Below are 23,873 nucleotides of genomic sequence, written 5' to 3'. Positions count from 1 at the left end.
AGCCTGAAAGTGTGACTGAATTGCTGCAATCTCATGACAAAACTGGACTATAAAGAATGCTGATTGCTGAAGAATGGATGCTTTCGAACTGTGGCGATAAAGAAGACTTGAGACAGCAAAGAGGTCCAACCAGTCCATCCTAAAGGAAATCAGTCCTGAATATTCATTGGAAGGACTGATGCTGAAGCTGAAACTCCAATACTCTGGCCACCTAATACAAAGAACTGACTCATTGGAAAAGACCCTGATGCTGGGAAAGATTGAAGGCAGGAAGAGAAGGGGACAGAGGATGAGATAGTTGGATGACATCACCGACTCACTGGACACAAGTTTGAGCAAGCTCTGGGAGTTGGTAATAGACAGGAAGCCTGATGTGCTGCAGTCCACGGGGTCTCAAAAAGTCGAACACAACTGAGTGACTGAACTCAACTGAACTGACTGAATATCTAGTAGTGATAGTTATTAGAAAGCTAAGATGTTCCAAATTGTTTTATTAAAGCAGTCATTAACACCAATAAATATATAATTTCTGCTAACTTTAGACCTTCCATCATTGGCTATAAAATATATCTCAGATTAAGTTCAGATAATGCTAGTTAGGTTTTGATGAAAGACTAGCTTCTAAACACAAAATCATGCAAAACTTAAACAGTGGCAAAAGGAAAAAGCCTAAGGAAAACATATCAATTAAAGGCCATTATGGTGAAACTTCATAACTGAGCTAAAAATAACTGAACATATGAAATGCTGCAGTTTATACTATATTGCTTTCTTTTCCTTTAATGTTTTCTCTGTTATTTAACAGATTATTTTCTCTTCTGCCAGTGAAAAAGCCAAAAGAAATTTGAATAATCAAGATCATTTTCAGGTCCAAGGCTTACTAATAAGTCAGTTGGGCAACTCATTACTGTCCAGAGGTGTATTTTTTTTTTTTCACCAAACAGCCATTAACAGTTTTCAGAACAAATTTTGAAGATTCAGGCTCTTAGTCAAGTGTCCAGAGAAAATAAGATAGGTTTTTAGACCTGGAAAAGATGAATGACTGCTTGGCACTCTGAAGGTTGGCTATATCAGCCTGTAAACACCCTCTCATTATTTTAACCTCACTACATAAAATACATGGGAATCCTTTGCCAGAAAGACAAAAACAAATGAAAGGATGACATGAACTAAATATCTTACTGGAAGCACCATCACTGACAACTTTAGAAATTAAAAAAAAAAAAAAAAAGGATCTTTCCATTTTTTCCAAAAGGCAGACAATATTACCAAAAAAGTCAAAAAGGGAAACAGCATAATAATCTAAAAACACAAGTGTGGTTCTTCTCACTGTTCTATAATTACTTTTTCAAAACTTTCTTCAAGTTCTTATAAATTTCTGGGTGTTATATAGTTCTGTGCTGGAGTGGAAGCTCTAGTTGGGCACCATGTCTTCTTCATGGGTACACTCCCCAAATTGGTAGGTAACATTGTGCACGTAATCAGTGTTCCAACGTTTCTTAAAATCAAAGAACATCATGTTCTTTGGATATTTGCAAATTACTTCATTACTTACAATTCCTGAGAAATGAAATGAACCTGATTGCCATCATCTAATATGAAATTTTCCTTTTCTCTACACATTTCTCTCTTTATTCTACTCCTACTGTTTCTTCTGCCTGCAATGCCCTTTCCTAATCTCATAAATCCTATTCATTCTTCAAGGCCTATGGCAAATAACCCCTTCTCCATGAAACTTTCTCTAAATTTCCTACCTACAACTGCTCTTTCTTTTGTTGTTCAATTTACCTAAAACTTCCTTACATCCTTAATTATACTCTAACCAACTGGATTGCATAAGTAACTGTCTCCTAGGTAAGAGCAAGTGCATAGCCGAGTCTGATAAAATATTTACCTTCAAACCTATACTTCCAATGGTGTTTAAGACTCTTCATTCAGGATGATTCCATTTCCTATTAATAAGGATCTCCTCTTGCATTTGAACCATCCTCTGGGAAGACAAACAAGAACACTAAGGCATTTATAACCTACTGTGTAATCATCTACTGTGTGATAACTGCATGTGCTATTCCCAAAGAACATCTGAAGCCTCTGGGGTGGCAGGCTGTGACCTTCGGAGTGAACCTGACACATGTGGCTTTACAACAGTCCTGTCAGTCTGAATATTTCAGTTCAGTTCAGTTGCTCAGTCATGTCCAGCTCTTTGCAACCCCATGGACTGCAGCATGCCAGGCTTCTCTGTCCATCACCAATTCCTGGAGTTTACTCAAACTCATGTCCATTGTGTCAGTGAAGCTGTCAAACCATCTCATCCTCTGTCATCCCCTTCTCCTCCAGCCCTCAATCTTTCCCAGCATCAGTTCAGTTCAGTTCAGCCACTCAGTTGTGTCCAACTCTTTGCGACCTCATGGACTGCAGCACGCCAGGCTTCCCTGTCCATCACTGGGTAAACACCACTGGAGTTTACTCAAAAGCATGTCCATTAAGTCTGTGATGGAATCCAATCATCTCATCCTCTGTCGTCCCCTTCTTCTCCTGTCTCAATCCTTCCCCGCATCAGGGTCTTTTCCAAGGAGTCAGTACTTTGCATCAGGTGGCCAAAGGATTGGAGTTTCAGCTTTAGCATCAGTCCTTCCAATGAACACTCAGGACTGATCTTTAGGATGGACTGGTTGGATCTTTGTGCAGTCCAAAGGACTCTCAAGAGTCTTCTCCAACACCACAGTTCAAAAGCATCATTTCTTCGGTGCTCAGCTTTCTTTATAGTCCAACTCTCACATCCATACATGACTACTGGAAAAACCATAGCTTTGACTAGACAAACCTTTGTTGGTAAAGAAATGTCTTTGCCTTTTAACATGCTGTCTAGGTTGGTCATAGCTTTTCTTCCAAGGAGTAAGTGTCTTTTAATTTCATGGCTGCAGTCACCATCTGCAGTGATTCTGGACCCCCCAAAATAAAGTCTCTCACTGTTTCCACTGTTTCCCCATCTATTTGCCATGAAGTGATGGGACCAGATGCCACTATCTTAGTTTTCTGAATGTTGAGTTGTAAGTCAACTTTTTCACTCTCCTCTTCCACTTTCATCAAGAGGCTCTTTACTTCCTCTTCACTTTCTGCCATAAGAGTGGTGTCATCTGCATATCTGAGGTTATTGATATTTTTCCTGGCAATCTTGACGCTGGGCTGGATGAACCATAAGCTGGAATTAAGATTGCCGGGAGAAATATCAATAACCTCAGATATGCAGATGACACCACCCTTATGGCAGAAAGCAAAGAACTAAAGAGCCTCCTGATGAAAGTGAAAGAGAAGAGTGAAAAAGTTGACTTACAACTCAACATTCAGAAAACTAAGATAGTGGCATCTGGTACCATCACTTCATGGCAAATAGATGGGGAAACAGTGAAAACAGTGACAGACTTTCTATTTTTTGGCTCCAAATCACTGCAGATGGTGACTGCAGCCATGAAATTAAAAGATACTTGCTCCTTGAAAGAAAAGCTATGACCAACCTAGACAGCATATTAAAAAGCAGAGAGATTACTTTGCCAACAAAGGTCTGTCTAGTCAAGGCTATTATGGTTTTTCCAGTAGTCACGTATGGATGTGAGAGTTGAACTAGAAAGCAAGCTGAGTGCCAAAGAATTGATGCTTTTGAACTGTCTGGTGTTGGAGAAGACTCTTGAGAGTCCCTTGGACAGCAAGGAGATCCAACCAGTCCATCCTAAAGGAGATCAGTCCTGGGTGTTCACTGGAAGGACTGATGTTGAAGCTGAAACTCCAATCCTTTGGCCACCTGATGCGAAGAACGAACTCATTTGAAAAGATCCTGATGCTGGGAAAGATTGAGGGCGGGAGAAGGGGACGACAGAGGATGAGATGATTGGATGGCATCACCAATGTGATGGACATGAGTTTGAGTAGACTCCCAGATTGGTGATGGACAGGGAAGTCTGGCGTGCTGGAGTCCAGTTCAGTTGCTCGGTCCTGTCCGACTTTCCGACCCCATGGACTGCAGCCGGCAGCAGAGTCGGACACAACTGAGCGAGTGAACTGAAGTGATCCACAATCGGAATCCATCTCCAGCTGAGCTGAAACCCTAATACTTTTATAAGAGTATCTAAAGCCAAGAAGTAGATGCTATCACTGAGGAATCCCAAAGAAGGTGAGAAAGGGGCCCCGAGAGAAACCTGTGACAACCGCCCCCATTATCAGTCACGCCCGAGGTCAGGATAGGAAGGACGGTCTGCGCAAGGCAAGCGCACCCAGGACGGGGCCCCCACACTCTGTGAGAGAGGGTTTCACATAGAAGCTGCAGAACAGTCGGGTCAGAGCGCTTTGGGAAAGTTCAAAATATTCCACTGGATTCAGCAATTTCGACGTTATCAGCATTCTTTGCGGGACCAGGCTTGGTTTTCTCAGAGCAGGGGACGTCAACAGGGAACAGAGATTCCAGTCAGGGAGCGCGCGGACCCTCCACAGACTTCCGATCCCAGGTCAGGCTACCTGGCCTCCGAGCACAATCTCCGTCACACGCCCCGGAGTCGCTCCACAAATTTCAGGTTTTCAGAGACCCAGGGGGTAGCCTTGCCCACCTCAGCGTAGGGCGCGCCCCTCCCCCACCCTGCGCCAGGTAAAACTTCCAAACCCTCAGACACGGACAAACGACCTCGCCTCGAAAGCCCTCCCTGGGCGCACAGGAAAACGTCAAGGACTTCACTGTGTCCCCAAAGCTCTGTCCGTACCTTACAAGGTTTTGTATTACTTGTTGTGCGTCTGACTCAAAGCAAAAAGTGAACCAGACCATAAAGTGAAGGAAAGTTGAGCGTGGAGGGAGGAGCCACTCGTGAGCTGCGGTATAAAAACTACCGCTCCCATGAGGCTGTGGGGCCCCACGGCTTGACTCCCAGCGTCCTCTGCGAGGCTCAAGAGGTCTAGGTGGTAAGAGCACCGTGTCGGGGCAAAACGGCCGCTAAGGCCGTAGAGAACTGGCCCTGGCACAATGGCAGCGTGTGAGGAGGCACCTGAGGCCTTGAAAGACCAGCTGGACGTTGCGCGTGGCCTTGAAAATCTGCCCGTGAGCGCCTGGCCCCCAGGGGCGGAGCCTGAGCCCTTTCAGGTATGGGCGGGGCTCGGCTAGCCCGAGAGCCGCGCGCGGCCCCCGAGGGCGTGGCCGGCATCGTTTTCGGTGGGGCGGGGCTAGGCGGTCTCGCGCGCTACGTGCGCAGCGTCGGGGTCGGCGCTGGCGCCTTTCCAGGAAGCGTTCTGGTAGAGCGGGTGGTCCTCGCACTCGGCTCGCAATTACCGTTAAGTGGTCGTCTTTCGATGGTTGATGCTCATGCTTGCTTCGGGTTGTCCAAGTTTTTCGCTTTTTTTTTTTTCCCCCTTAACCCAATCTCACAGCTATCTGCGCGTGGAAATAGGTCCTAAATTGACAGGTTTCCGGTTTTTTTCAGTTAACCCTTTAGCTTTCTACCCTAAGAATGGCAGTTCACTTAAGAGAAAACCGGGTTTCTTGAGGTCCCTTGGAAAAAGCCTTGAGAACCTGGCTTTCTGTCCTGGTTCTGTCCCCAGAACTCATTGAAAGATAGGGAGCAAATCACTTGCCTGTCTGGTCTCAGGTGTCGTTAAGATCCCAGTGTCATGATTAAAAACAGCCTTTAGAATCAGACTTAGTTGAGGCTTCCCCCATGCTGTGAGAGCTTTGGCAAATATAAATAGCCTCGGCTAGACCTTCAGAGCCCTCTCGTGTACTATTAAAATAATAGTAGCTCTTTACAGATTGCTTTGAGAATTACAGGTAAAAATACAGCTCCTGGTTTGCTTAAAGAACTCAATAAATGTTCACTACTCTTATTACCTCAAAGCCCTTTCTGCTCCAACTTTTCACTCTCTCTGATCTTTTCCTGCATGTTGCTTAAGAAACGAGTAATAACCAAAAAAACCCCACAAAAAACAAGAATGTTGGAGTGGAAAGAGCCCTGGGCATGGAACTATAGGAGAGCTAGGTTCGGGGTTTAGCATCTTAGCCATGTCTCAGAGCCTGAGTTTCTTAATCTCCAAAATGAAAATAAAAGTTTTATTCCCCTTGTCACACCCATAATCAATATCAAAGCCTGCCTGTCCTCTTCCTAGGGTTATTTTGAGAATCAAGTAAGGCGGTAAAGATTCATAGCAGTTTTCAAAGAGTAGAGCAGGATATTCATGTTGGAAATGCTTGTTTTTCCTCAAACTACGTTAGGCAGTTAATGGTTAATAATACAGTTGACTAGCACCATATTAAACACTGATCCCGAAAAGCTTATTGAAGACCAAACACTGTTAAATGCCTGGTCAAAAACACTGATATATGTTTTCTTTCTTCCAAAAATAACTGAGTGCCTATAATGTGCCCAGCATGTTAAGCTAGGCATAGAAGATAAAATGGTAACAATACAGTTCCTGCCCTTGAGCTTGCAAGAAGAGCATATAGGAAGCACTATATGGGGGTGGGGTGGGGTGGGGTGGGGTGGGGTGGGGTGGAGGTGGAGGCCCTGTGATTGATCCTTACACCCACAGTTGGTGGGCAGAAATGAAAATCAGGAAACTAAGACTCAATTCCGTGGTGGTCTAGCTTCCTGGCTGTGTGCACAGCTCTGAGTACACTAAGAGTTACAAATAGAAGACAAGCTCCCTTCCTTAAGGAGCTTACAGCCTTACCAAGAAGTTAAAGCATTCCTGAAATATGTCTAAAAGTGCCTTCAACTAGTTTGCTTCCATATATTCATGAAGCACAATAGCAGCCTTACAAAAGGTCAAAACAGTTTGCTTGCCCCAAACCCTACCTTCACAGGCATATGTACACATAAGAATTAAAGCACAGAGAATTCAAGGTCAAAATAACTTTGTCTAGTTTACTTTCGGGTCCTATATGAAAAGGCAAAAAGAACATTCAGATACTCAAGATTGGAAACAAATACATCATAATGCTATCGGTGTTGAAACACAAGTAGAAAATAAACCGATTTTCTTGAACTAAGAGCTGGATCTAGCCATGTTTTCAGGTTTCTAAAACCAGCCTCAGATATCCTTTTTAAGATCTCAAGTTGGCCTTGACAAGAATGATCTGGCTCACAGTCTCCTAATAGCTGCTTGGAGCAAAAACAAACTCACGGGGCTAGAGGCCAAGTACAAAGATTCTTGTAGCTGGTGTTTCAAAACAACCAAAAAAGGAATGAAGATTTTCACAGCACTTCCTTAAAATCCAGAATTGATGCCTAGGGTTTAAGCCTGGAATATTGTGCAATGACATGTTTTAGTTTCTGGGGCTGTGGTACAGAATGTGACTCAAAAATGTCAGTCTTCCAATCAGAAATTATTAAGAGCTGAAATTAAGAAGTCAGATAACATGCCCTAAGTCACCTGCTCTGTGCCTAGTACCATGGATAGGAACCCAACACCTATCACCATTCTATACCTCAAACCTCAATGACCATGCCTTTCCTTAAGATATATACTTGTTAGAAAGGTCAGACCTACACACTTAGTACAACCAGAGAGCCTGACAGTCTATGCCACTTAAGATTCCAAAGTTCATGCTATTAATAAGTGCACACATAGTTCAGAGAAGGGAGAAATTAATTGTATATGAGGATAGCCAAGGAGGTATATTTACTCTTTAACATTCTGTCTTTGCATTTTGGCTTCTTGGGTGACTCTGTTTATAAAAGTTTTTCTCTTAAGTTTTCTGTCAAAAAACATGAATTCTCCACCCAGTTCTTGAAGGATCTGGTTTCTGGTACATTTTGAACTGATCATTTTGTATTTATTTCCAACTCTTACCTGATAAATTTTGTGCTTTCATACATACATGGAAAAAGTGAAGCATATGTTGTTGTGACAACTGAAAAAATGATAAAAATCCCATGTCCTCTTTTCTGTTTTTCTGAGTGAGTCTTTCTAAACCCCAGCATGTGCATGTTGTTTGTTGATAAGTTGCTAAGTGGTGTCCCACTCTTTTGTGACCCCATGGAGCATGTGCATACAGTAGACAATAAGGCAGTATTTACTGATGAATGAAGACAGTCGGTACTGGGTCAGCTCTTGGTATTCCCTGCTCCAGATGGTTAAGTAATGGGAGGTAGGAAGATAATCATATGGTTTCCCACACATACTTTGGTTTGAGTATGTTTAAACCTGAGAAGTTTAACTCCAGAACCTGTTTGTTTTTTTCCACCACTACTAAATGGCTACTGTATAATTCATATTGAACACTTATGAGCCAGCCACTGGAGTAAGCTTTTTACATGGTTTCTCACATTTATTACCTTCACAGCAACCTGTAAGAGAGAGAAGATAGGAAGGGAATGTTTAGAGAGCTTAAGTAATATGCCAGAAATATATGGTATTTTAGATATAAAAATCTAGAAATAGTATCTAGAAGAATTTAAGAAAGTGACTATTTTAAAAGTATGAAGTGGCTGACACAGAGTACAATATTATGTTAATTAAATTTCTTGAGAACCTTCCCCCCTTGAATATAGCTGTCATCCGTGATTTACAGTTGCTAACCTGAAGTTTAGCGAGTCACTTGGTATAAGTCACGGTGCTAACACGAGCCTGGACCTGTGTGTGTCTCCTCTGGGACATTCCATGTTCTGCATTAAGAAGTTCTCTATTGCTTGCCCAGCGCTCCAGGCAGCAGTCACAGAGCTCACGGCTGGCCTCCCGCCCGCTTTGCTCTCATCTCACTTTCCAGCTGGAGACCTCATTGCTTATTAGCCGTTTATATCTTTGACTAAATTTTGCAGCCATTTCCTGGAACCATGCTCAGCTTCCACCCTGGGTGTATTAGTCAAGACTCATTTGTTTGTAAGAAACATAAATACAATACAAATTGACTCAGGCAAAAAAGGGAAGCAGTTGCCCCACATAAAAGCAAAGTCCAAGAGCAGTAACTGTAGGCATCTCTGGATCCAGAACGCTCAAGCTGTCATCAGATATTTCTACCACCTCCCCACTTCACACCCCTGCTCTCACGTCCTGTGGTGGGGCACACACTCAGTAGGTCATATGTCTGTGCTCGATCTTAGGAATGCCTGGTAGATCCTCTACAGTTTAGCAACCCCTGTGAAAGAAGAGGGTTTCCCCTGTGACTCAGTGGTAAAGAGTCTGCTTGCAGTGCAGCAGCCACAGGAGATATGGGTTCGATCCCTGGGTTATGAAGATCCCATGGAAGAGGACTGGCAACCCACTCCAGTATTCTTGCCTGAGGGATCCCATCAACAGAGGAGCCTGGCGGGCTACAGTCCATGGGGTCGCAAAGAATCAGACATGACTGAGTGACTAAGCACATACAACACATACTTCTGTGTCAAAAAAGAAAATCACCTTAGAGTTTAGTGATTTCTATAACACATTAAAATTATATGCGCCTTTAATGAAAAGTGAAAGTTTTAGTTGCTCAGTCGTGTCCAACTCCTTGTGACCCCATGGCTCCTCTGTCCATGGGATTCTCCAGATGGATTGAGTTGCCATTCCCTTCTCCAGGGGATTTTCCTGACCCAGGGATGGAACCCTGGTCTCCTGCATTACAGGCAGATTCTTTACTGTCTCAGACACCAGGGAAGCCCATATGTACCTTTAAAAACTCATCAGTTGAAAAGAATTCTTCATAAAAAGTTTAACAAAGTGATAGTAAAGTCTTCATTTTACAAGCACTTCTTAAAATGCCTCAGTAACCATTTCAAAGTTGACTCTTAAAATCTGGAAGTAGATTCTGTATAAGACAGCAGTCACTGAATCTGACTGATAGGGTATCTTTTTCTAAGCCATCCTTTATCCTTTTAGGACACCTCTGCCAAGCTAAAGCTGTAAGAACCCACACAAACAAGAGAAACTATTTCCGCTCTCCACCCCCAAGTCACTTTTTAAGCAGTATTGGCCTTCCCCCGCAGGTACACCCACTCACCATTCTTTCACAGGAGGATGTCAATCCTTCACCCCAGCTCAGCATTTTTTAAAATATAGGATTCTGCACCTAACTGCATAGCTCCACCGAGGCCTCCACAGGGAGTGTAACTACATGCTGTTCAATACTTTTTCTGAAAGTATTGACACAATATTAATAGAAAACTGACTGCAAGCTAGGTTGTTCAAATGTTCCTCTGGATGCACTAAAATCAATCCCTGAATTACTACAGGCTATTCGGCTGGTCTCTTGTTGACAGGCTGTTGGCATTTCCTGAGGGTCAAAATGAAGGAGATGAAAAGCAGTCCATGAAACTGCTTCCTGTAAAAGAACAGTTTGACAGACTCATTGATGACATTTCTCTCGCGTCTCCATACTAAAAAAAGTCAATGCTTCTGAACAGTAAGACTGTTTCTTACGGACAGTACAAGCCATACATCTGACCATATTTCCCTCTGACTATCCTGGCACACAGCCAGATGTGCAGTCTACTTCTGCTGCACACTTAGGTGTCTAAGCTCGCTTGACTTATTTTTCACTTCACCTTATTTCCTTACCTGTTGTTTGTTTATCTTTCTTCTTTGTAAGTCTCATTAAAAAGTTCCTTTTTGGAACAAAACAAGTATAAGTCAATGAATTACTCTATATATAAAGAAATACACTGGGCTCACCAGAGATACTCTGACCTTCAGGGTTTGAGAACATACTTCATTCTGCCAGTGAGGAAATAACTGGAAGTGAGGCTTCACACAGAGATTTTAGACTTAGGACTTATTTTTCATAACATTTTATAAATGTAACATTTTGAACATTTCAAAGACCAAGAAATCTTTTTGTTTTATCCCTTTCACATTTAATAAGAACAAGATTTCTTTACATGTATATATCTACAATAAATTTCAGTATCTATTAAAATTACATGACCAGTTTTTGAATTCTGTCTGCAAGTTTTTTGCCAAGTTTCTACTTTGAACCTTGTGAATACTCAAGTAGAACTATAAGATAACAGCGTTTTTAAAAAGATGAAAGAATATATGAGTTTAGGTAATCTTCAAATTTTAAAAATTCTTTCAAAAAATCAATGGACCATGGCTGATTCATATTCCATGGCTGATTCATATCAATGTATGACAAAACCCACTGGAAAAAAATAATAATAATAATTAAAAAAAAAATTAAAAAAAAAATAAAAAAAAAATAAAAAAAAAAATCAATGGAAGACTCTCTCCCAAAGGTCATTGATGTATCATTTATGACTTTCTTATCCTAAAAAAAGATCTCAGGTAACTCACCATAAAAAGACATATATACATGTATATTATCAGGTAAATGTAAAAGAGGTCAAAAACCAAAGAGAAAATACTTAGCTGTATTCAAAAACTAAATTCAGCACCGATTTTCCTGACACTTAAAGCCAAGAGGGAAACAAAATGGATTACAGAATTTTCAATATCTGGTAAGAGAAAGATACATAATTTTTTCCTAGTGTTATTCCAATACCTAAAAGGAAACCACTGAATTTTAAGTCTAAGAAATAACCTTATGTTTTTTTTTTAAACTGGAGATGTTTTCTCACAGTATTTTAATATATCTTGTCATTTTTGTTCTGTTCTGTTTGTTGGAAGTGTCTCAGCAAAAGCTGCTTGAAATACAGATGAGATCTATGACGTACCATGCTGACTTACAGTGTTTCTGTGTTTTGCAGTATACTCCTGATCATGTGGCTGGGCCTGGAGCAGATACAGATCCCTCTCAAATAACCTTTCCTGGATGTGCTTGTCTCAAAACTCCCTGCCTCCCTGGTACTTGCTCCTGCCTCCGTCGTGAGAATAACTATGACGACCATTTATGCCTCAGAGATATGGGATCAGAAGCAAAGTGTGCTGAGCCAGTTTTCGAATGCAACGTCCTGTGTCAGTGCGGCGACCACTGCCAGAACAGAGTGGTCCAGTGGGGTCTGCAGTTCCACCTCCAGGTGTTCAAGACGGATCACAAAGGCTGGGGACTTCGTACCCTGGACTTCATACCAAAGGGACGGTTTGTCTGTGAATATGCCGGTGAGGTGTTGGGGATCTCTGAAGTGCAGAGAAGAATTCAGTTACAAACAATACATGATTCGAATTACATTATAGCCATCAGGGAGCATGTCTGTAATGGGCAGGTAATGGAAACATTTGTGGATCCTGCCTTGATAGGCAACATCGGAAGATTCCTTAACCATTCTTGTGAGCCAAACCTGTTGATGATTCCTGTCCGAATCGACTCGATGGTACCAAAGTTGGCACTTTTTGCAGCCAGAGACATTCTGCCCGAAGAAGAACTCTCTTATGACTATTCAGGAAGATTTCTTAATCTAATGAATGGTGAAGACAAAGCAAGGTTAGATAATGGGGAATTAAGGAAACCTTGTTACTGTGGCGCCAGATCGTGTGCTGCGTTCCTGCCCTATGACAGCTCCCTGTACTGCCCCTCGGAAAAGCCAAACACGAGTGAGGAAGGAAGAGCGTAGGAGAAATGTGTCCGGCCTCACAGTGGAAGAGAACGAGCAGGAACCAAGCATGTTGGCTCAGCTCTTCCTGGGTTCCCTTCTTATAAGCAACTTGCCCTCGAGGTTGGTCTCTGCTCTCCAGAAAGCAGCTCACTCACCCCTTACTCTAGGGGAGCCCAGTGGTTGCCTGGCTGCGTAAGTTTAATTTGGGAATGTGGCAGAGACGACACATTGTCCAGCAACACTCTCTCCCTTCCTATCAGAATTCTCAGTTTTTAGCTGGGTATGTGACTATTGAGAACATAGTAAGTCCTCTACGTACAAACCTTCAAGTTGCAAACTGTCAAAGATGCAAACAAGCATACCATCAACGTCAGGTATGAGTGAAACTGCAGCTTGCCCTCCATCTCCTATCGTTGACGATCCTTCAGCTCTACCATCACTCACCCCCTTTAGTCAGTAACTCTCCTTGCCTGTTCACTCAGTGCCAGCCCCTGTGTGCCAGCCATTGTACTGTACTGTACTAATGTACTTTTCAAGGTACTGTACCGTAAGATTAAAACTGTTTCATTTTGTGTATATGTTTGTTTTCTATGTATTTGTGTGAAAAGTATTATAAACCTACCACAGGACAGTACTGTACAGTCAGCTGTTTTAGTTGGGTGTGTGCTCAGTTACGTCCAACTCTTTGTGACCCCATGGCGGACTGTAGCCCGCCAGGCTCCTCTGTCCATGGAATTTTCCAGGCAAGAATTCTGGGGTGGGTTGCCATTTCCTCCTGCAGGGGATCTTCCTGACCTAGGGATCGAACCTGAGTCTCCTGTGTCTCTTGGATTGGCAGATGGATTCTTTATCACTAACACCACCAGGGAAGCCCATGTTAGTTGGGTACCTAGGCTAACTTTGTTGGACTTAATGAACAAAATGGACTTATTAACATGCTCTTGGAACAGAACTCATTCATATGTTACTGTACTCGTTTTTCCTAGTTAGATGTGTCTAAGGGACTGTGTTGCAGTTAGTGGAATATGAGGGAAAATGGGTCCTTAAATTGAGACATCCTTCTCGTACCCACCTCTTTTTTCTTCTTGGCTGTAAGGTATACATGATAATGAGCTGGAGCATGCATCCTGGTCCCCTAAATGAAAAGGAAAACACACACAGCAAAGCAGCGACACGGAAAGGAGTCTGGGGCTGGTACATTGTGCAGTGCTCTCTACCAGTCTGGATCTGACACCTCTGGACTTTTAGGTGCGAAATAGTCTTTTCATCATTGATGCCACTGTCCTTTTGAATTTTCCAGTACCAGCACCAAACCTAATCAATGATCCAAGGAAGCCCTTATGGCTATATACCTAAGCCTTACTTTACAATCCATTTTATCAGTAATAAAGCTGATATTTTCATTTCTGTCTGACTCCTACATTTTATTTCTCATTTGTTGCTGAACAAATCAAGGAAAAGAGCATGATTGATTATCACCTACTAAAACCCTAATGATCACCACCCATAGTGAAAACTATAACCATGAGAATGACTTCCATGTGTATAACCAAAAGTCATAAAAGGAAACAAACTGTAAAATTTTTGCTATATATCATGGCTATACTGGAAAACTTGTGAAGTTATGCTTCAAAACTTCAAACAGCTTCACTCCATGTTTTAACAACATGAAAATAACACTGTCAACACCACTGAAGGTGGTGGAAATTTTATAACTGCATTTAAACTTCTGGAGAGGCAAACATCTCTAACTTCCTTAATGCAAAAACAAAGCTACTGTGGAGGTTTATTAGATTTTTTGAAAGCTAAAATGATTACTTGGGCCCTATAATTTTTCTTGTACATTTAAACTCTACCACCAAGGGACTGTAAGCTTTAAAAGGTATATCATAGGGGCCCATATTATATATAACACTGTACTCCTGTATATCATAAAAAGGATTGTATATTTAAGTGAATGAAATGTATGGTATGTGAATTATATCTCAATGAAACTGTTAAGGTAATAACTATGTTACAGTGTGCATATCCATATAACATTATCAGGAATGATTCCCTGTGAACAAATGACACTATATACACATAAAATGCCCCAAATTACAAACATACAAATCTGTTCTAAAAGAGAACAGATTTTTTCCTCCAAACTAATCATTTCTTCCTACCAACCTTCCTCTGTAACTCTGTTTTCTCTGAAACAGTCCTGCTTTTTGTAAGGCAGCTTGTAACAATTTTTAAATGGTCTTTCAAGTGCTTTACTTAAGAAGCAATAAGGAGAGACTTCCCTGGTTGTCCAGGTTAAGATTCCATGCTTCCACTGCAGGGAATGTGGGTTCGATCTCTGGTCAGGGAACTAAGATCCTGCATGGTATGTGCCATGGTCAAAAAATAAAAAGTAAAGATAAAGTTTAACAACAACATAAAAAGAAGAATAAGGAAGTGGTCAGAAGGAACACGAGTGGGTCACTGATTCTACAAATACCCTTTTCCTTTTTCCCTCTGCTCCTTATCTATTGAATATCACTGTGCATAAGCAGTTAGGACATGAGCAGTATCTTCTGTCGTGATGTCTCTTCCAAAGACAGAACTTAGCCTTGGAGTTTTTTGTACTCATACACAAATGTATGCTTAAACAGCACATAGTCCTGGAAATCAGGTGGCGCTAGTGGGAAAGAATCCACCTGCCAATTCAGGTAGACATTAAGAGTCGGGGGTTCACATCTCTGGATTGGGAAGATCTGGAGGAGGGCATGGCAACCCACTCTGGCATTCTTGCCTGCAGAATCCCACGGACAGAAAAGACTGGTAGGCTACAGTCCACGGAGTCACAAGGAGTCGGACATGACTGAGCACATGTGCACCTGGAAATCAGATTCCCAAAGTAAGAGTTGAAGACTTTCACATCTTTTATAGGCACTGAATTAATTGCATTTACTTAATTGCTATGTTCCTAAAAAAGCTGACACTTACACTTTTGAGAGAAAATATTAAAAGATATACTTCTGTTTGATTATTATAATATAAAAATATATAAAGTGAAAGTCACTTAATCATGTCTGACTCTTTGCTTTTTACAATTATAAATTACTATAAAATTAGAATTTTAAAAGGTGTTGTGTTTATTCATGGAATTAAAATATAAAAATGGCTCTTATGTCAATTTCCACTGAATTCATTAAGAATGTGGAAATATGTACTTCAGAAATTGTTTTCACCCGAGAATAATAAAGAACATACTTGGAGAACACAACTTTTGAAGTCTTTTTAAAATTATTTTTTAAAATTTCAAGTTAATAATCACAAAATGTTAGTATCAGTGGCTAGTATATTTTATTCTTGACTAAATGGAAAATTTTGCCTTAATTGAAATGAATATTCAGAGATTATTTTACTCCCTCTTGTTTTCAATACTGAGCCCCAATACAGCCTAATTCTGAAACATAAGTCAGAAGTAGATTAAGTATACATCAACAGGAGCCTGTCTTGCATAGAATAGATGGTTTTATCTTAAATTCAGGAAGATCTCATTTAAGAGAGGTGAAAATCTCCCCAAATTGTTATCATTCCCTTGAGTGTTCAGAGTTCTCTTTGTGTAACATATTCCTTATTACAGCTCCACCATTCTCCAGTGCGCGAGTGTTCAGCAAGTTACTGAACTTCTCTGAATTCCCTTTTCTGGATATAGCATTATTGAGAGGATCAAATAAGTTAACATTTGTAAAGGGCTTAAGCAATAATGCAGCACTAACGTAGCTACAATGAAAAAGGCAACTACACGTGTTGACAAGCATGTGGAGAGATTAGAACTTTCATATTTTGCTGGTAGAGTTGTAAAATTGCACAACTACTTCGTAAAGTCATTTGATTAGTTCCTTAAAATGCTGTGCATAGAGTAACCACGTGTCCTAGTAACTCCATTCCTAGGTGTGGACCCAAGAGAAATGAAAACATGTCCCACAAAAACTTGTATGCAAGCCTTCACAGTAGCATTATTTGTAATAATCAAATAGTAGACACAACCCAAATGTTCACTGACTCATAAATGAATAAACAAAATGTGATATCCATATCACAGATTATTTGGCTATAAAAAGGGATGAAGTGCTGACATGCCACAACATGGTTAAATGCTGAAAACACATGAAATGAAAGAAGCCAGACACAAACAGCCACAAATTGTATGATCCTATTTACATGAGATGTCCAGAGTAATTCCATAGAAACATTAAGTCGATTAATTTTTGCCAGGGGCTGGTGCAAAGAGAGGAACAGGAGGTGACTGGTAATGGGTTCAGAGTTTATTTTTAGGGTGAATATACTAAAAACCACTTTCAAGGGATGAGTATCATGTTATGTGAATTGTATCTCCTAGTGGCTCAGATGGTAAAGAATCTGCCTGCAATGCAGGAGACACAGGTTTGATCCCTGGGTCGGGAAGATCCCCTGGAGAAGGGCATGGCAACCCCCTCCAGTATTCTTGCCTGGGAAATTCCATGGACAGAGCAACCTGGCGGGCATGGGGCATGGGGTCGCAGAGTCGGACATGACTGAGCGACTAACACTTTCACTTTCAAAGCTGTCATAAGAAAAAGAAAGAAGATATGGGTGCCTCTCACATGGAAACTGGTAACCTGTAACTGAACTCTCAGGAATAAGCACTCTCAGAACCCAGGGAAATACTTCACTTGCTTTATTCATGTCCTCAAAACAAAACATCTAATGTGATTACATTAGACTACATCTAATGTGATTTTTTTGTGGCCATCACCACTATCAGAGATAGACTCTGCTCACAAGGCAGCAAGATTTTAAACAGTAGGAGTACTTAGTTTGGTAAGAACATGGATAGATTAATTTGTCACATCCTTCCTCTCAACATGAATGCAATTCTTAAATAACAAAGTATGGTTTCCTTGTAGTACTGCATATCAATCTTCTTGTTTCTCTTTCTGTTTGAGTTTGTCGTTCCAGTGGTTTGTGTGGTTTCTTACGAATTAGCACAGTATGCATTACAGTTGCACATGGAGGCAAATATTTTGTAATTCATACTACTTTAAAATTTGCAGATGTGTGTGTCTAGAAGTTTGATATTGGTTCTTCACGTTACATGGTTCTTATCATTTTTCTCATTAAAGAGATACTTAAAATGACAACATAAGTGATAGTAGTTTATGTGACAAAGTTAACATCTTTTTCTACAATGATAATTCATCAGATATAATATCATTAAATGTTTGGACATGATAAATAAATTGCATAATTTATTTTCAACTCTGTTTCAGCACAGTGAAGCTTTCTCAAACTTAATTTAAAAAAGACTATCAAAGAGCTACACTGACTCAAAAAGATGTGTCTCATTTGGCATCACTGTTAACAGGACATCAACCATGTGAAAATCCTGTTTATAATAGCACAATTTATGATTTTACTGAAAGGAAGATAAGAAAAATTGACCCTTTAGAATAATTATGTAAAAAATTATGAATCACACAAGTCATTATTTTATTATCCATCCAAGCATTGCCAACTCAACTTGATGCCAGGATTGAACAAGGATAATTGAAAGTGAAAGTCGCTCAGTTGTGTCTGACTCTTTGCGACCCCATAGACATAGAGTCCATGGAATTCTCCAGGCCAGAATACTGCAGTAGATAACCTTTCCCTTCTCCAGGGGATCTTCCCAATCCAGGGAGGAACCCAGGTCTCCCACATTGCAGATGGATTCTTTACCAGCTGAGCGACAAGGGAAGCCCAAGGATAATTAAATTTCATCATATATGATATTTTGCCAACTTCAGTCATATAAAAACCTGTAACTTTATACATGATGTCTATTCTTGTGGTTATGAAGACATTTTTGTCAAAGTGGACTTAAAATTTTAAATATTTCGACATATTGCCTATGGTTCTTCCACAAGCTGTCCTGGCCTTGATGCTTACAAAGGAAGGAAGGAATTGGCTCCCCTGGCTAGGTTGTTATGGGACTCAGAGGAAACAGTGGATTTATGTAGGCTGTAAAGTACCATATAAATTTGGTTATCATTACAAGCATATTTCTGGGTTTACACTGCTACACAGAACCAAACACACGCCTGTTATATTATCATAGTCAAGATTAATTTAGATTCCATATAGTGTTAAGTCTCTCTTGGTGGTAAATGTTGTGGAAGAATTAGAATAAGTTCCCAAAGGAGATCTGTTAATCAATTAATTAAAAGAATACTTGTCTTTGATCATTTAATTATAGCCAAATTATGAAGAGTATGTGAAGAATATCCTTGGAGTTTACTTTTCCTTTGAGGATAACAGCTTTACAATGTTGAGGTGGTCTCTGCCATACATCAATGTGAATCAGTCATAATCATATATATATATGTATATATATATATATATCTCCTTCCTCTTGAAACTCCATCCCCACTTCATTCCACCTCTCTAGTTCATCATCCCTTTTACTTTATAATTATTTGGGATTTCCCTGGGATGATAAAAAGCTATTTTTGTATACACTGTTACTCAGTTAATGGCATTACTTGTTGCCTCACTGCCCAAAACTACAAGTCATCTGTGATTCTTCCTCCTCTTCCCCATAAATAATCAGTCACCAAGTGCTATACATTCCCTGCCCTACGCATCTCTCAAATCTGTTGTTTTGCCCCATTATTGCTGCATTCCAGGCATCCATCATTTCTTCTCACCCATAGCCTCTCTTCTCTTAGCCACAGCCTCTGTGCCTCCAGCCTCACCATCCCCACAGGGCATCCTCTGCCTTCAAACCCTTCAGTGACTTATCACACTCAGGATGGAGCCCAAAATGCTCAGATGGCCCCTGCCTCCCTCTCCACCTCATCTCTCACTCATCTCTCTCTGAGGTCCACCTTGAAAAGCCATGCTCTCTCTTATCCTCCCCTTCCCTTCTGGAAGAAACTCAGAGAAGCAGGTTGCTTAAGTTTACCTTCAGAGGGCACTAGGGGTGTGTGTGTGTGTGTGTGTGTGTGTGTGTGTGTGTGTGTGTGTGTGATTTAGGGGTGTGTGTGTGTGTGTGTGTGTGATTTTACTTTAAATTGTTCTTACCCTTGGAAGAAACTTAGAGAAGCAGGTTGCTTAAGTTTACCTTCAGAGAGCACTAGGGGTGTGTGTGTGTGTGTGTGTGTGTGTGTGTGTGTGATTTTACTTTAAATTGTTCTTACCCTTGGAAGAAACTTAGAGAAGCAGGTTGCTTAAGTTTACCTTCAGAGGGCACTAGGGGTGTGTGTGTGTGTGTGTGTGTGTGTGTGTGTGTGATTTTACTTTAAATTGTTCTTACCCTTGGAAGAAACTTAGAGAAGCAGGTTGCTTAAGTTTACCTTCAGAGAGCACTAGGGGTGTGTGTGTGTGTGTGTGTGTGTGTGATTTTACTTTAAATTGTTCTTACCCTTGGAAGAAACTTAGAGAAGCAGGTTGCTTAAGTTTACCTTCAGAGAGCACTAGGGGGGTGTGTGTGTGTGTGTGTGTGTGTGTGTGTGTGTGATTTTACTTTAAATTGTTCTTACCCTTGGAAGAAACTTAGAGAAGCAGGTTGCTTAAGTTTACCTTCAGAGAGCACTAGGGGTGTGTGTGTGTGTGTGTGTGTGTGTGTGTGATTTTACTTTAAATTGTTCTTACCCTTGCCTCTTTTTGCAGAATACTCTGGAGCACTAGGGGTGTGTGTGTGTGTGTGTGATTTTACTTTAAATTGTTCTTACCCTTGCCTCTTTTTGCAGAATACTCTGGAGCACTAGGGGTGTGTGTGTGTGTGTGTGTGTGTGTGTGTGATTTTACTTTAAATTGTTCTTACCCTTGCCTCTTTTTGCAGAATACTCTGGATTGTCTTTTTGGATACTGTTGGTATTCTTACATTCCATCTCCCAGGCTACCTGTTTAAATGGCTTCCAGGCAGCTCAAGTAACAAGAGAGCCAGCAATTCTAATTCCCTGTCTCTTCTTCCTTCCTTCCCTCCTACTCCTGTTTCGGTCTGCTGCTAGCTGGCTAGCCATCACTTCCATCAGCCTGCTGTCTCCTTGTCATTCATCTTCCTCCAGCCACCTGCCCAGCCTTGTCCTCATTGCCAAGTCTCCATGGTTGAACTGGGAAAATATAAATTACTTGATGTACCTCAATACTATCCCTGCTATGTACTTCGATTAGTCTTCTGGTTTAGACCTATTCAATGCTCCCTGTCTACAAGGGCAGCCAATTAACAAGGGCTGAAGCATGTCCCGAGGCCTCTGCTCACCATGTACCCCTCTGACCAGACCACCCTCCACCCTCCCTCCACCCCTAAACCACTCTGTCTTTTTCTAACCTACCACTACCTCTAGGCATTTGTGCAGAGTAGGTAGATACAGAAAACTGCTTCCAAACAAACCTGAAATGTATTTGCCTAGCCGGTATTAAACATAATTTAATCCCCTCCATTAGAACTTCTATTTACCCTCAAGGCAAAGTGGGTTTGTTTTCGTTGTTTCTTTTGGAAGTGTCTGTCTCCTGTTTCTCCAGTCTTCCCCAACTCTTAAAAATAACTTCTTTCTCCTTTCCTTTCCAGTAACCAGTCTACCTCTTTCCCACTCCCCCAACTGTACACTCACTGGAATGCATTCTCAACTCCATCAAGTGTAGAAATTAAGGATGGTTCAGAGACCAATCTTTGATCTTTGGCAAACCCCTGACCCTCCCAGCACCCTACCTTTCTCTGCAGCAATTGCTCCCAAAGTTTTGACTTGTTTACAACCATTTCGGAGAAGGCAATGGCACCCCACTCCAGTACTCTTGCCTGGAAAATCCCATGGACGGAGGAGCCTGGTAGGCTGCAGTCCATGGGGTGGCAAAAAGTCAGACATGACTGAGCGACTTCACTTTCACTTTTCAGTTTTATGCATTGGAGAAGGAAATGGCAACCCACTCCAGTGTTCTTGCCTGGAGAATCCCAGGGATGGGGTCACAGAGAGTCGGACATGACTGAAGTGACTTAGCAGTAGCAGTTACAACCAGTTTGGCTACTGAATTGTTGATTTTTTTTTTGTTTAGTAAGAGGATTTTACAATCAACTTATATTTACTACCACCACCTTTTCTGAAACACAAGGTGCAGGGAAGGTGGGGAGGGGCACATATAATCTCTTAAAATATCTCAGCAGTTCTTAAAATGAAATCAGTATAGCTTTATAGAAAACCTGACACTTGGCCTTACTTTTCTTCCCCAAGATGAGCACTTGGGAAGTAGTTCTGGTTGATCCCCCCAGTCACCTAAACAATTCTGTTATTCATTCATTCCTCAGAAATCAAGTTATCTAGTATGTGCTGGGTGGAGTGAAGTCGAGTCCCTGAACTCATATTTAACTCAGCAAAAGTTTCCAAGCACCTGCTATGCTACATTTTGGAGAAATAGAGACCAAAAGCAATCTTCATTCTCAAAGCATGTACAGCTCAATATGAGAAATAAACAAGAGTGAGAGGGTCTCAACTGAAAGGTCTATGTATTATGTCTATACTTCATAGGTCTTCAAAACACTTTATTCTGATGTGTGTGTGTGCAAATTTGACATTTGTATCAATTTCTCATTATGATACCAGGCAGAAATAGGTTTTCTAAAATTTAGGAAACTTATAAGGCTAAAGGCAGGGAGACTTTTTGGCACCTGTCATTTGAAATGGTTTAAAGTATAATAAGCATTCATTAGGCATTCATTACTGGACAGCAATCCAGTGAAGTCATATTTTTTTCCCTTTTAAAAAAAACTTTTTTTTTTTTTTACTGATACACCTATACTTTCACAGCTGGTTAAACACCTTGTCCACCTACTCCGTCACTGCCATAAAGCATCTATGGTGATAACAAATGTTAATTCACACTTTTTTTTAATTAAGAAGAAATTCATTTAGAATTCTCCAATTGCAGTTTCAACTTATTTGTTTATCAACAGTGCCACTCTGAAGACAAACAAAGCAGTAAGTAATCATTTATCCCTTATCACAAAGCCAATTTGATTATTAGAATCTTACAGACATTATGGGACATAAAAACTCCAAACCTCCATGTTCATATTGCAAAACCCACAGGTCCCAACAGAGAAAGTACATGCCAAGGATAACCAAAAAGCCACAAACCAACAAGGAGCTGCTAGCAGGCCAACTTTAGGTCCTCAATGCAAATTTCAAAAACTGAGGTCATGTGGCTCTTTCTACATCTATAAACATTTATAAAAACAGTTTCTACATAGCAGCTATCATTTTGGCGCTTCAGTACTATGGAAAGCCTTCTGTTGTTACTGTTTTTAAAGCAAAAGCTACTGCTTAGTTTTGTTTCCCTGGCTTTGCCTTTGTGTTTACTTCACCAGGGACCCCAGTCACAGAATTCCAGGGGGAAGGGTCCCTCACTGTGAAATGAGGGGTCTGCCATAGATCTGTACCAAGGTAAGTGCACACGTTTCCTCCCAACTGGTCTGCGTCATTCAGAAGGAAGCCAAAAAACAGAGCCTAAAGCAGAAGCAGTTATCAGCTGCCAATGTTTCCACCAAGATGGACACACGAGTGACTCCTTTGCAATGCTCCTCATCTACAATCGCAGGCAGAATTTCCTGACAACCTTCGCTACTCCTTTTCCCTACAGGAAAATCTGATATACTTCAAGCCTTCATCTTTTAGATAATGCAACTAAAGCTTACCTCTGGGAGTAAGCAGCCCCAGAGGTGAGAATGGGGATTTGAAAAAGTAGTGATCCCGGGCCTCACTGGAGCCCTATTCACTTAGTCTTCTGGGACACGGGCTCAGGAAAATGCATTTGTGACAACTCTCGGGAGTACTTCTAACACAACAAGCCAGGCGCGGCACAGGGACCAGCTCTGAGGACATTAGATGGAGTAGAGAGATAGGGAATACGAAGCTGCTGAGACTCAATAACAGGCAAGGTTTCTGACCTTCAGACTATGAGTTTTTAAACTTTCAGGGGCCCCTAAGGTCTGAAGCATCCAAACCAAGCCATATATAGGAAAGGTCAGAATGAATAACTCAGAGATGGGGTCCAGATCACCAAACCACAAGGAGGAAAATAACATAGTAATTACAGGCAGTAAAGAGGTCACTGTGGATTGTGGGCAGGGGTAGGGAGTAGAAACAATTTACTCCTTAATACTGATTTCATTAACAGTGAATCACTTTTGCAGACTGAACTCATCTGCAATCAAAATTGGACCGATCACATAACCCAGGGTTATATTTCAGCCACAGAGAGTGAGGAATGCTGCAGTGGTAAGGCCAGATGAAGACCTCAGTTTGATTTCATTCATCACCCTCTGACAACTAGGTCTGACTCCTACAGGAGAATTTTCCTACACTAAGCTACCTTAGTTGTTCTCAGATTCGTTGTAGGATTAAAAAAAAAAATAGTACTGAAAAGCTGCAGCTTCACTGTGTG

At 41.1% G+C, this 23,873-nt stretch overlaps 1 protein-coding gene and 1 long non-coding RNA gene across 2 annotated transcripts; one reads left to right on the top strand and one right to left on the bottom strand.

The window, feature by feature from the left end:
• The first annotated feature begins 4,902 nt into the window (after positions 1 to 4,902).
• Positions 4,903 to 12,656, top strand: LOC133045737 (histone-lysine N-methyltransferase SETMAR). The gene is made up of 2 exons (XM_061128049.1): positions 4,903 to 5,122; positions 11,658 to 12,656. Exons 1-2 carry the CDS (start codon positions 5,006 to 5,008, stop codon positions 12,459 to 12,461), a joined length of 921 nt encoding a protein of 306 aa, XP_060984032.1. The 5' UTR covers positions 4,903 to 5,005; the 3' UTR covers positions 12,462 to 12,656.
• LOC133045738 (uncharacterized) lies at positions 11,891 to 13,879 on the bottom strand. The gene is made up of 3 exons (XR_009690328.1): positions 13,516 to 13,879; positions 12,189 to 12,305; positions 11,891 to 12,027 (listed from the first exon to the last, which is right to left on the bottom strand). It is a non-coding gene; the product is annotated as an uncharacterized LOC133045738 (long non-coding RNA).
• Between the last annotated feature and the right edge of the window lie 9,994 nt (positions 13,880 to 23,873).

The sequence above is a fragment of the Dama dama genome, chromosome 24 (assembly GCF_033118175.1).
Source record: "Dama dama isolate Ldn47 chromosome 24, ASM3311817v1, whole genome shotgun sequence".
Classification (NCBI taxonomy): Eukaryota; Metazoa; Chordata; class Mammalia; order Artiodactyla; family Cervidae; genus Dama; species Dama dama.
This window is presented reverse-complemented; position numbering and strand designations above follow the sequence as displayed.

What these genes read in the sequence shown, in the direction of transcription:
- LOC133045737 (XM_061128049.1), top strand. Translation starts at nt 5,006, where the DNA reads ATGGCAGCGTGTGAGGAGGCACCTGAGGCCTTGAAAGACCAGCTGGAC. An exon ending in CGGAGCCTGAGCCCTTTCAG is followed by an intron (nt 5,123 to 11,657) that starts GTATGGGCGGGG and finishes TGTGTTTTGCAG; the next exon opens with TATACTCCTGATCATGTGGC.